The sequence below is a fragment of the Mus caroli genome, unplaced genomic scaffold, assembly GCF_978045245.1.
Source record: "Mus caroli unplaced genomic scaffold, Mus_caroli_1 scaffold_6, whole genome shotgun sequence".
Classification (NCBI taxonomy): Eukaryota; Metazoa; Chordata; class Mammalia; order Rodentia; family Muridae; genus Mus; species Mus caroli.
The window spans coordinates 130052589-130066219 of NW_028227261.1; the positions used below are offsets into that span (position 1 = coordinate 130052589).

The window sequence follows — 13631 nt, forward strand, 5'->3', positions numbered from 1 at the left end:
TTATGCTTTCTATGTAGTAATAAAAATTATAGGATGTATATTGTTATATAAGCATATACATAGCCTTGAGTTTAATTAAATTGTGGCTCCCAGTAATATTTTAGAGGTACACATAAGGTCCTATATTTTAAAATACGTTAGAAAAAAAAAACTTCCCCAAACAAAGTCAGTGAATGTCAAAGTCTTATCTGCAATGCTTTATGAATGACACCCAGGAAGTGACATAGTAACTACACAGTAGAAAGAGCATGCCTAGATACAAAATACTTTCCACACATCTTTGCATCTTTATTTGAAAAATCAAACAAAGCATTAACTTTTCACAAAAAGCAATGGGCTCTTCTCTTTCATCCTCACCGCAACCCCCCCCATGTTCTCTCCCTACAGCATGTAATATGCTTCTCCATCCCTTTCAAATTCATGGCCTCATTTTTCTGTAATATTGCTACATGCAGATTTAAACACATAAATACACAAATAACACCAGGTTTGTCTGTTTAGTGGTGCTTGTATGTACATGATTTCAGGACTATACACATACCCGCATGGATATGCACACACACACACACACACACACACACACACACTAATTATGATACCAAAAAATGCCATTGATATTAGAAGCTGTCAATGGTCGTGTATATTTAAAAGCCACTAATTTGGTTATATTTGATCTAGTTGGGTTAAAATGCAAATGACCTAGAAAAGTATGATAGCCTCCAACAAAACAGCGAAAGTAACTCCTATGTGACAGGTAGCTTTTCCAGTTAGTCGCAGTTTCCTGGATCAATACACGAAACTTGAGTCTGATACTGATGGTTTTTTAAGTCATACCTGAAGAAGTAAAATTAAAGAAAGCAGCATTGTATGAGATTTTGATGGTTTTGCTTTTTAGACCATTTGGCTTATAGAAGAGGCATTTGTCTTCTGTACCGTTCCTTCCTAAGCATATGCAACATATGCTACATAATCAGAGGATTTTTTTTTTACTTTGAATCCTTGTCAGGTATATTTCAAACTGAGTTAATGCTGTGCTTAGTAGTCTGTAAGATCCCAAGGACTACTTGTTAGTAAAGTAGTAGTGTTGATAAAAAATACAAAATCAACCCACCCACCCCAGGTCTCCTGAAAGAACAATATTTTAGGGTGAATGCAAGAGGGATTTCTGCCCTATATTTTGAGTACTTTCCTTTTATAAACCCTTGATTCACTAGAATACTCTAGAACAACCAATTTCCCCAGGTTATTGCTTTTACTGTATCAAGTAGACTTTAAGTCTCCTTTCCACCCCGTTTTTGATATTCTTCTACTAGCAGCTTTTTACCACCTTAAAAAGCACACCAGATTTCTGAAAACCAGGAGAGGAAGCTTTCTCTTCATTATACTGTCCTGGTTTCCAGGAAAACTGCCAGTAGGAGGCAGCAATGCCTGCCTGTGGCAACAGCAGTGGCTCTGCTCTGCACAGTAGTTAGCTGCTCGCTTCATTCTTCTGTCATTATATAAGCAAGATGACACTGTTCTCTAATCCAGCCAAAGCTGATAAGTACCATCAACCTGTCACTTCCTACATTTCAAATTCTAACATCACAGCATCAAAGAGTTTTTACATTTCGATTTCTTTTGCTGGCAGCAGCCGGTAGCCTCTCATTCTCCCACGGTGTTCTAATGCTGCATTTGCACACCGGGGTTACTCCCAGACTGAATAGCAGGTCATCCCCTGCTCACTGAGCTCATCTGTGGCCCATGTGCTAGGCAATTTAGATCCAATCAGCCCTTATTTAGCTCAAGAGTAATGAGCAGCATAGTGACACAGACTTAAGCCTGACCCTCAGGACACTGCTCATCAAGCAGTAAAACTGTGACAAAATCATTCATCTTCCACCCGCTGGCAAGAAATAATACTCGCACTCACTGTATTACTTTTCAAGATAAAAAAAAAAAAAGTCCTGAATTTTCATGATGTGAGACATTAATTTGCAGAAAGCTGAATTCCCTTAAACCCCCCTGTTGCTATGAGCTCACCAGGGGGAAATAGGCCTTAGGAGACTGAAATGGAATAAAGAAAATTGCTCCAGCTTTCTTTTCATTTTAAATAAGCCTTAAATCTGACAAGAGACATCCTAAAGAGAGAAAAATATGTATCTTGTAAGGGAAGGAAGAAACAATTGAAATTAAGAGTTTCAAATGCTAGTTTCACTCCCTACTTGTTCTCAATTTTGTTAAAATGTTAATAAATAAAATTTAAGAGAGCAACTACTCATTCTTATTTACCAGGAAGACAACAAAGATAAGGATATTCCTTATAAACAATATGGTGGCAAAAGTAAACCAATATGCCAGAATAAAATGTGTGCTTGTATGTTCTCTGTAAAATACGTGTTAAAGACCACAGCTTTGGAGTGATAAACGAACACAGTAAGCTCAGCCAGGTAGATCTCAAGCTATAACGAATTTAGTTTTTTTTCTGTTATTTATAGTGCCTTCTGCGTCTCTATTAATCCAAAAATAATTCTGGGGATAATGAAGAGATTGGCTTCCTTCCCACTCTGATATCACACCAGTCCATCAGTGAAAACAATGTATGTGTGGGCGTTAAATTTTACTAACTTCCAGGGAGTACGTCCCTTGTAGAACCAAGTCACAATGCCAGTGTATCTCATGAATTTCTCTGGGTTTAGTTCATTTAATAAAGTCACAATTGTAGTTGATTTTATCTCTCCCACAGTTGAAGAAGAGTTAACTTTAGCAAGTCTGTCACAAAAATGACTCATGTGTATTGTGACAACATGTCTTTTAATAATTAGCCTGACATGGTGCTGTGTAAGCAAACTGTAGATAGCTTCGCATAAGCTCATTACTGAGTTTCACCTAATGTTTCAAGGATCTGGGAGGTCTAAAGTTTAGAGTGAACCTTGAGTTCAGGCAAATAACACAGCAATGCTTTCACCTCACCTCAGCATCTTCTAATGCATTACCACTGACTAATGTAACAAATTCCAGGGTACAGAAAGTAGTCACAGCATTCTCCTCCCTACACAACTGAGCAGAAACAAAGTGGCTTCTTTCCAGGAAGCACTTCTGCTCCTGTCCCATAATGCTCTCAATCTCACATCACTGTTCTTTCAATACCTTTTCTTTTCTCTTTTTCCTTTGCTATCATGAAAAGTAGATTTTCTATATTTCACCCCACTTCCCCCATCATAATTTTGATAACTTTAAACTTTTGTCAGTAATTACACAGCATAAAACAACAAACCAAAAACCTTATAAGGTCAACTTCTCGATTTCCTGAATAGATAATCTTGAAAATATAAATCTAAAGTCCCATTTGTAAATGTAAACTTTACAAAACTGTAATAAACTAGGAACTGGACTTAATATGAAATGTAACATACTATAACTGAATTTACTTTTCAAAGATGAAGAAGCTCAAGAGCCCTCTTACCCAACCTGCTTCCCTACTCAAGTATTAGAATAGTCTGATAATATTACTTGGAAAACAAAATAAAGATGGCCACAAACAACTCACTTACATACAATAAACATGGTGAGCTTTACTTTTCAATATCACCAAAACTTTCAGTTAATTAGAAACAATGTGTTTCTAAATCTTCTGGAGGTCCTTTTACTCAAAGATGCTTAAGAGGCAAGCAACAGAATGAATTTGAGATTTCTGCCTTAAATTTACAGGGTAACTACGTAAGCACTACTTTCTCCTTCCCTGTACATATTGACAAGATCTGCTGTATAAAGAGAAAACAATGAGAAATACAGACCATTACCTATTAAAATGGTGACTAAAATAACAGAATACAAAATGGCTATGACTTAAATAAATACCTAAGTTTCCTTTTCCTATCAGTCTATCATTGATGTTATACACATATGGACAAATATTAAGTAGATTTCATTTGATCAGATCACACATGTCTACTTTACTGGACACGAAGTATTACGTGAATTTGTTAAATAAAAACTTTATGCATTAAAATATGCATCCTCTGCGGAAAAAATTTACACCATAAAGTTGAAAGCAATAAAGGACATTAGAGCAAGTCAAATGAAATACATTATTCAAGAGTAAAGATACCTGGATAAGCATACATTTCAGAGATGCTTAAAAGGTATTATTGTTCATATGATAATAAAAGAAAATCACCATATGCTGGATGCATTAAAAGATTATTATAACCATTGTTTTAGATAGGCATGTCAGTACTGTCCAACTGCTTTTCTGCCTTTTTTTTTTAAAGATTAATTTCTTTCATTTATATGAGTACATTATAGCTGTCTCCAGACACACCAGAAGACGGCATGGCATTGGATCCCATTACAGATGGTTGTGAGCCAGCATGTGGAATTGAACTCAGGACCTCTGGAAGAGTAAGCAGCCAGGGTTCTTAACCTTTGTGCCATCTCTCCAGCCCATTTTTCTGCCTTTAAAAAAAAAGATTTTATATGTAGGAGTGCTATATCTACACATGCCTGATACCCAAAGAGGTCAGAAGGCATTAGATCCTCTGGATCTGAGTTATGTATGGTTGTGAGCCATGTGTGTACAGGGAACCCATCCTGGGTCCTCTGTAAGAGCAACAACTATTCTTAATCATCCAACCCCAATACAAACAATTTCTCTGTGCTCTCTCTCCAGCCCCATTTTTCTGCCCTTTGCTGCAGTAAACACTGTCCAGAAGTACCTTCCTAAGACTGTACTGTTAACAAGAGTAGGAGGGTTTATGAACCTTTACGCCCTTACATTTATACTATGTACTCCCTGCAGTAACTATTAAGCATGCTAGAATTTTTCCAAGAAGCAGAAACAAAAGACACACCTGTTAGCTTACTGGACTACTGACCAACTCCTTCAATACATGAGGCTTTCTGACTCCATCTACAGCTTCTATGTACTAATTTGTAAAATCATCTTTCTATTATCCTCAAATCCTTCTAAATGACAAATTTCCCCCTTTTTTCTGCTACGGTGCCTGAAGGCCCCTCATGAGAAGCACCAACTACTTCTGACTTCTGGTTTTAACAATTACATTATTGAATTTAATCTTTTGAAAATCATGCTTTTCACACATTGTCAGCTGGTTTAGTGCACAGATTCATTCTATCACCTCGGCCATGTTTTAGTCTAAATACTGAGTTTTGACAAAAAAATACAAGCAGTAATAGTTTCAATTAATTAAAGGATGATTCACAAAAAGACACAATTGATGTTAGGAAAGTCAGACTGTGGATGGCTTTGAAGATCACAGAGATGTATAAATTATTTTTCTATGCCCAACAGAACATCACTGAGGTTAAGACCATATAAACAGACTCTTTCTTCAAGAAGTTAAAGTTGCCAGCTACCACAGCAACAAAAAATAGGTCTTTGTCAAAAACATAAGCTTTTATACTATAGAATACAACAGGAAAATTAATCCATAGGGGAAAATATTTGTAGATCATATATTTGATGGGTTTCGTAACTCAATAACAAAATAGTTTAAAATGAGCAAAATGTATGAACAGATTTATCTAATCACATGAAAAACTGCCCAGTGTCATTAGTCCCGAGAGAAGTACAGACAGCATCACAATGAGGCAGCATGTCACACCCATCAAGATCACAATGGAAACGTCATGCAGCAGCCACACTAGCGAGGCTGCGATCTCTTGGTGATAGGATACATCTTGTTTATATGGAGGTAAGAAACACGAAATGATATTGTCCTTTCAAGACAGTTTAGCAAAAGTTAAGTAGCATGATTCAACAATTCCACTCCTACACATATATTCAAAATAAAGAACATATTTAAACCTTCGCTTCTAAACCCTTGCCAGTTAAAGATATGGGTATATAGTTTTTTCTTACATGATCTTTAAAAAACACCATTTTATTCTGATGTAGAAAAATGCATTATAGCAAACCTTATTGACAATAAATGATCCAGACACTAATACCTACATATGAAAAAGTACATAACTGCAGTAAAATTCCAAAAAAGCAAAGATTGCTAAGCTAATAGAATGTAGTTTGTATTACTACATGAATTTATAAAATATGTAAGATATGTGTAGTGCAGAATTGTAGCCCCATAAGATCAAAATACTATATATGAAGTATTTAATGACATAAAAATGTATGTATATAGTTTATGTTTTATACATTCCCTAAATACTAATATTTATATTACATTCCTTAGATATAACTTAGAGATAACTGTACCTCTGAAGCAACCAAGGCTGCATGGGAGATGGCTGACTTGAGTAAGCAACATATCTTGACTTAATTTCTCAAATATAAAGTCTGGTAATATACTTCTCTGTGAAACACTCTTTTGTGCTCTCTCCCCAATTATAACACTGTCCTCAAATTTACATAGTGGTATATATGATGAAACACCAGTGGCATTTGGGGCAAACAGAAATGATTCAGTTTATTTTAAAAGTTTACTTGTACTAAACGACTTTTCAGTAATTCTAGCTACCATCCATCCTCATTAATACACACTAATGATAGGAAGAAGCCTGCATGCTGTCCAGAGTGTTCACCTTACTTTTCTGAATCAGCATGCATAGTATATGGCACAGCAGACCCTCAAGAGAGTACCTCCTCTTGTACTACCTACTTTCCTAATCAGGCACCCTTAGTTTTCTCCCCAAAGGAAAAAAAAAAAAAAAAAAAAAAAAACTTGTTTAGAATAAATGATATCACACCAGTAAAATGAAGTATTAAATGTAGAAAATATTTGACAGAAATAATAGCCTAGTCGGCTATCAGTGGAAAGAGAGGCCCATTGGTCTTGCAAACTTTATATGCCTCAGTACAGGGAAACGCCAGGGCCAAGAAGTGGGAGTGGGTGGGTAGGGGAGGGGGGTGGAGGGTATGGGGGAAGTTTTGGGATTGCATTGGAAATGTAAATGAAGAAAATACCTAATTAAAAAAATGCAAAAAAAAAAAATCTAGAACAAGAATAAAAAAAGACAACAAAAAAAGTATGTATCTGAACTCACGTATGCATGTATACACGTGTTTAGTCACACACTCCTCCTTCTTCTCTATCAAGACAGTTAAAAAACCTCATGGGGAGAAAGGGGAAAGAAGTCGGGAAAGAGAGGCTTAGTCTTCTAAGAAGTTGTACATAAGCCATATTACAAAAAATGTACATTCCCTTTAAGCTATATACTTTTAGACTCAACAGTTAGTGTTTTAGGCAAGTACTTCAATACCCTTAGACTTCTTTGATACTAGGCTCTTGTTTAATATAAAATAGTATGTCAGTTGATCAATATCCATTTAGCTTAAATTCATAAGTCCACAATTTCCCTTAAGTGTTAGAACAAACAACTACAAAGCCTAAAAATTTATTGTTTCTTTTTTAGCTCAAAATGATATTTGCAGGTGCCAAAAGGCATTTTGAAACCACTCACCCTTACATCAGTAAAAATGAAAAAGGGGGATGAGGAGGAGGGAGAATCCCATGAGGCCTTATGTGTCAAGTTTTTGCCCAGAGCTAATTTTCATAGCTATGTTATAAAACCTGAAAATAGAGGTTTATAATGGAAATGCTGACAGACCCTTAGCTATAGCAGGCCGAATGGATATAATTAAAGAAAAGCTTTCAGCTACACCTAACCACAAATGAAAGACTGCCATTTTTATATTAACCTCAAATAACAGAAAGTGAAAACTAGAAATGTGATTTCATAAAGAAAATGTAAAATGCTAAAGATGACTGATAAACCTACTTGACATTCGGAGTTTTAAACAGGTATTTAGTTAACATAACCAAGTCAGTGTCTTCACAACGCCCCTTAATCAGCAATAAAGAACATTCTGGTGAGCCATCATCATCAGTTAGCAGAAAGTGGCATATGAAGTTATTATTTCTTAACAGCCTAGAAGCTGCTTCACCCTTTAATCAGTAGTCTTAATTCTATAGTTTTATCATACAATTATTAAACAGTTACTTATTCAACATCCACACCGCACACACTCACATTGCACATACACACAACTGCACATACATTTATGCAAGGGCTGATACCTTATTCCCATCTGAATTTGAAAACAGAGGAGATTGTGAAGGTAAAGTATTTCATCCTTTTCCTTGGCCAGGGATGCAGCCAAGAATAAATATCATCAATCTATGTAATCCACCTTCCCTACCTAAATCAAAAGTCAAAGAATTTAGCTTTGTTCTCAACTCTAAAGCAGAGAGAGCAGGTGCCTCTGCTTTAATTTTTAAAAACTATCCAAAACGTTCTGAGCTTTTCTATATTTTTTTTAGTAAACAGGCTATGAGTAGGCTACAAAATGATCTTCAACAAAAAAATATAGATTTTGGATTAAGAAATCAGGAACAAACCACGATGTTCTGATAACCAGAGGACTTTTAAAAAAAGTCCCACCCTTTCCTTTTAAAGTAAACACTTCTGTATGATTTCTGGGGACTTCCACCAAAATATTCCAAAAAAAAAAAAAAAAATGCCTGTCTATGCTGCCAATATTTATCTTTCAAATGCTAAAATAAAAACATCCAAGTTGCCGGGCGTGGTGGCGCATGCCTTTAATCCCAGCACTCGGGAGGCAGAGGCAGGTGGATTTCTGAGTTCGAGGCCAGCCTGGTCTACAAAGTGAGCTCCAGGATAGCCAGAGCTATAAAGAGAAACCCTGTCTCGAAAAAAAACCAAAAAAAAAAAAAAAAAAAACAAACAAAAAAACAAACAAACAAAAAAAAACATCCAAGTCATAGTCTTTTACATAAGCTGCGATTAGTTTTAATGTCGATGTGACCAAATTACTATCCAAGAGTCAGAGTTTACAAGTTAACAAATCTAAAGTGTAACAGCATTAAAAGACCTGTACACAGCTGCTTCACTCTGTTCCCACTGACCTCAGAATCCCCTCAAAGCTCTATTTTTGACATCAATTTTGTAAGATGTTAAGTTCTTTGTGGCATTTGTTCTCAGTCACAGTTGTGACTCAGTGGTTAAGAATGCTTCCCAGAGGATCCAAGATTGGTTCCTAGCATCCACATCTGATAGCTCACAATTCCTTGTTAACTCCAGCTCAGGGGATCTGATGCTCTCTTAGGCTTCCTGGACCCCTCTGGTCTCCACTGACACCTGCATTCATATGCACATACACGTCAGATTTTTAAAAAGAAATTTTACAAAAGAGTAAAAAATATACATATGTATACAAAATTATATGTTACCAATATAATTTGTCCCTTTTTCATAGGCTGGTCTAAAAAATAAACAGCATACACATGCACAGACACACAGACACATGCTCTGTTCCAAGAACAGCAAACGTCAAAGTCAAGCTAGAACCAGTTAAGAAAATTTACTAACACAGAAGTAAACTTGCTTCACCTTACATGGAGTCCACACTGTAGGGTGAACTTTTCCCCTGCAGTTCTTACCATCAAATCTGAATTCCTAACAGCGTGGTCTCCGTCAACAGACCCACATTCATAAGGTACTTTTAAGCAGCTTTTTTATAACCTTTAGATTGGCGTTAATGCTAAGATAATTTACTAATTTAATTTTAAAGAACAAAATTTTGTGTCAATCACAAAAATGACACTGAGGTAAATGATATGACATCAATAAATCAGACAAACATTTTGATAAATATCATTTACTTTGGTTGAATTAGGGAAAAGCTGGAAGAAGCCTTGGAGGGAGACCTTTTAATAGGACCAGCAGTGTCAATTAACCTGGACCCCCGAGATCTCCCAGACACTGGGCCACCAACCAAGCAGCATACACCAACTGATATGAGGCCCCCAACACATACACAGCAGAGGACTGCTGGGCCTGGGTTCGGTCAGAGAAGATGCACCTAACCCTCACGAGACTGGAGGCCCTAGGGAGTTTAGAGGTCTGGTTGCGTGGGGTTTGGGGAGTAGGGGCTGTGCTCTCTCCTATATTTGCCATTAAGATGTGTATATCCACTCACACTCATGCATTACACACACACACACACACACACACACACACACACTAGTAAAAAATACTAAATTAAAATAAAATAGTACATAATAGCCCATATCTCCCCATGGGAACAACATTCCACAGATTTCTATAAAAGCCACATAAAATTTGAACTCATGATCTTGCTCAGACTAACATTCCTTTTTTGGTAATTAACACTTTACAGAGAGGTAACACAGAAGGAAGGTCTAAATGCAGGGCTCCAGAATCGCACCAGGCTGCTCTCAGTTCACTTTTGTTGTTTGTGTCTGCATAAAAAATTTAAGTGTTTGAAAAACTAATGATTTATGCCAATGTAGCAGTAAAACAAACTCTTCTACACTTGCACCATATAAGTATGTGAAAAGTGAAGCTTATCACTACTTTGTTAGAAAACATACCTGATTCTCGCCAGAACAGCTTGTAGAAAGTTCAGCACTGTCCTAAGTTCAGATTCTCGACAGGCTGGCAGTAACATGCTAAATCCATCATTGAGAAGATGCTCATGAGAAGGATACAAGCAACTGCTGGTCTCAAATACTTCTTGAACACCATCAATATAGATGCAAAGCAGTGTCCATAGAGCATGTCTCTGTACCATTTCATCATTCTTAGATACCAAGAATTCCTTTGCTTTCTCTTGGAATTCACATGACAGTTTCTCAGCCCAAACACCAATGTCCAAGTTTTTCTGGGCATACATCAGGAGAAATGCCATCTGACCCTTCCAAACAAGGGCTCCATGAGATGACATGGAGGCAGGCCTGAGGAAACGAAGGAGGTCTAAAACATGGCTTGCTACATCTTCTATCTCTGCAACAGCTGCTAACAGTAGAAAAAGGCTGAAAAAGTTCTGTAGGCCAACTTCAGTTAGTTCTTCCATTCTTTTTTGGTGAAATTTAGAATATATTCTACAAAACATGAAAATTGGTAAGATTATTTCATTAACTAACATCTACCATTTAAAGATATCTTCGTCCGATATTTGTAACACAGTATTATTATAAAGTTTTGGCTAATTGTGTGTGTGTGTGTGTGTGTGTGTGGTGCATGCATGTGTACCCACATGAGAGCCCACGTGTAGAAAGTGCTTCTGTGCACATACATAGAGAGGTCTAATGTTGGCATCACGGTCTTCCTCAACTGCATCCCACTTTGAGATAGTACTTCTCACTGAACATAGAGTTTTATCTTTCAGCTAGTCTAGTACCCAGCTTGCTCCACTTCATGCTCTTCTAGGGCTAAGACTGTGTCAGTTTCTGCATCTACCTAGAGTTTACCCAGATGACAAAAATTCTAATTCCTATCCTTTATCCACTGAGCCATTTCCCTGGGTCAAATTTTAAGTTAACTCTTCATTGTTTGATGTTGCCGTCTACTTCCCATTGCCCACTGACACAGTAAACCATTATGGTTGAATCATGGGATTCAGGAGCTTTTCTCAAAGATGGTAGAAATGCTCTTTTCCTTTGCCTTTGAATTTCCATCATTTTCCTTCTTGGCAATAAGAAAGAATATAAGTTATAGTTTGAATCTCAAACTGTCCACAAATGCCTGAGATTTGTTCAATAGTGAAGAACCCTGGGAGGTAGCGGCATTTATAGGAGAGAGGCCAAGTAGCACTAGGGCACTGATACACCAACCTCCTGTCATGTTTTATTTCTGTTCCCTGACAGCAAGTTAAGTGGTTGTTGCTCTGTGATGTGTTCTCAAGAGGATGCGATACCTCAACCAACATAACAGCGTTAATAATTCACGGACTGAAACTCTAAAACCGAGAGCCAAAACAACCATTTCCTATGTAAACATTGATTACCTCAGGCATTTGTCTCAACATCAGAAAACTCTTTTAAGGACAATTTCAAGTGCTCCTATAGGAATTTTGACTTTTCATAACTTTTCTTCAGTATTTTCCTATCTACGCTTTAGAAAAACCTGGTTATATTTTGCACTTTACAACAATTTGAGGAGCTACGAAATTTTTACTTAGCTGTAAAGTATATGCGCTCAAAAATCTAAGCCAACCATTAAGAAATGTAATAACTCATCAAAGCCTAACAGCTTTGTACCTAACAGCTCAGGTATATTTCCCTCAACATTCAGGGGCTTAGAACTGGAAAGCAAGTCATCTTGACTTCTTACTCATAGACTGCTAAGTTTCGTAGTTTCTATACTTGGTTGTTTGAACATAAATAATTAAAGCATACAAGAGATTGTATGTTCATATATAATGAAACTATATAAGAATTAATATGCTCCACAAGTAAAGACTTGTTTAATTCTCCTTCTCTTTTATTATCATCACTACAGTGGTTAGTATATAATATTGGCTTATTAATGTTATCAGGTTTATTATAATAATTTTCTTAATTAGTGGAGTTAAAGGTATTGGAGTTTTCATAGAAGTATTTATGTTTGAGAAGTTTTTCATCCAGTCTAGATGGTCCTGAGCTTTCTATGTAGCTAAGGGTGATCATGAGATAACAATTCTCATGGCATACTTCCCACATGCTAGAGGGGCATATTACCACACTTAGCTCATTAAACAATTTTTGAAAACTTTATGTCAGAAACAAGAATATTTTTCCCCCAAAGTTCTTACCAAACAAAACAAGCAAGTATCAGATAGTACTATACTGCATGACAAAGGCTTAAAAGGAGGGTTTCCATGAAGTCATAGAAACCGAAAATAGATTATATTCATTAAAAAAAAAAAAACCCTCAAAAGTAGAGAATGTGCATGTGCGGATGCAATCACACACACAGAAGAGAGAGAGAGAGAGAGAGAGAAAGAGAGAGAGAGAGAGAACACCAAACCAGAATGAAAAGTAGGCACAGTCCCCATTAGAGCTATTTGGTTCTATTAGGTTCTGGTCAAGTCTCATTTAAGGAAGCAACATTGAAATACCTGGATTCAAAGAACACAAAAAGTTTAAACAATTTTCTGGGTGACGGAAGCAGAGGCACATGAATTTCTGTGAGTTCCAGGCTAGCCTAGTCTACAGAGTAAGTTACAGTATAGCCGGGGGCTACACTAAGAAACCCATTCTCAAAAAAACCCAAAACAACATCAACAAAAGAAAACCTTATTGGGGCTGGAAAGATGACTCAGTGGTTAAGAAAATATATTGCTCTTACATAGGATGAGAGTTCTCTTCCCAGAACCTACATCAGCAGCTCACAGCTGCTTGTTAATTCAGCTCCAAAGGATGCCCTACCCTCAGGCACATACAGACATTCACACATGTACACATAAATGAATAACAGTAAGATAGTAATAAAAATATTTTTCTAAAAAAAAAACAAACATGAACCTAATAGCTACCACTGTACCATAAAATGATTTTTAAAAATTAAAAAATAGAATTCTATCACTTTCAATAACTAAAGCAAAGGATTATATAATATTACAATTAACTATAGCCAAAACTGTTCCGAATACTCTGGTATTTAATACACAGAATTGCAATTTTCAGTAATAATTAGATGAGTTAGAAACTGGAACCCTCTAATTTATGAATATTAATATTGTTCCTCTTTATAACATATTGACAAGACAAAAAAATGGCATCATAGGTTAAGGAATACACTTTAAATGTGCAAAAACTCCAATCATAAATTAATTCACCAGTCAAATGTACTGGTGAATACTCATG

The 13631-nt window shown here is 36.4% G+C and overlaps 1 protein-coding gene across 1 annotated transcript in view; it reads right to left on the minus strand.

The window, feature by feature from the left end:
- Mms22l (MMS22 like, DNA repair protein) overlaps positions 1 to 13631 on the minus strand; it is a 104484-nt gene that overhangs the window by 58973 nt on the left and 31880 nt on the right. Inside the window, exon 13 of the mRNA XM_021160342.3 lies at positions 10377 to 10886. Within this exon, the coding sequence (XP_021016001.1) occupies positions 10377 to 10886 (510 nt within the window). The remainder of the gene's footprint in view (positions 1 to 10376; positions 10887 to 13631) is intronic.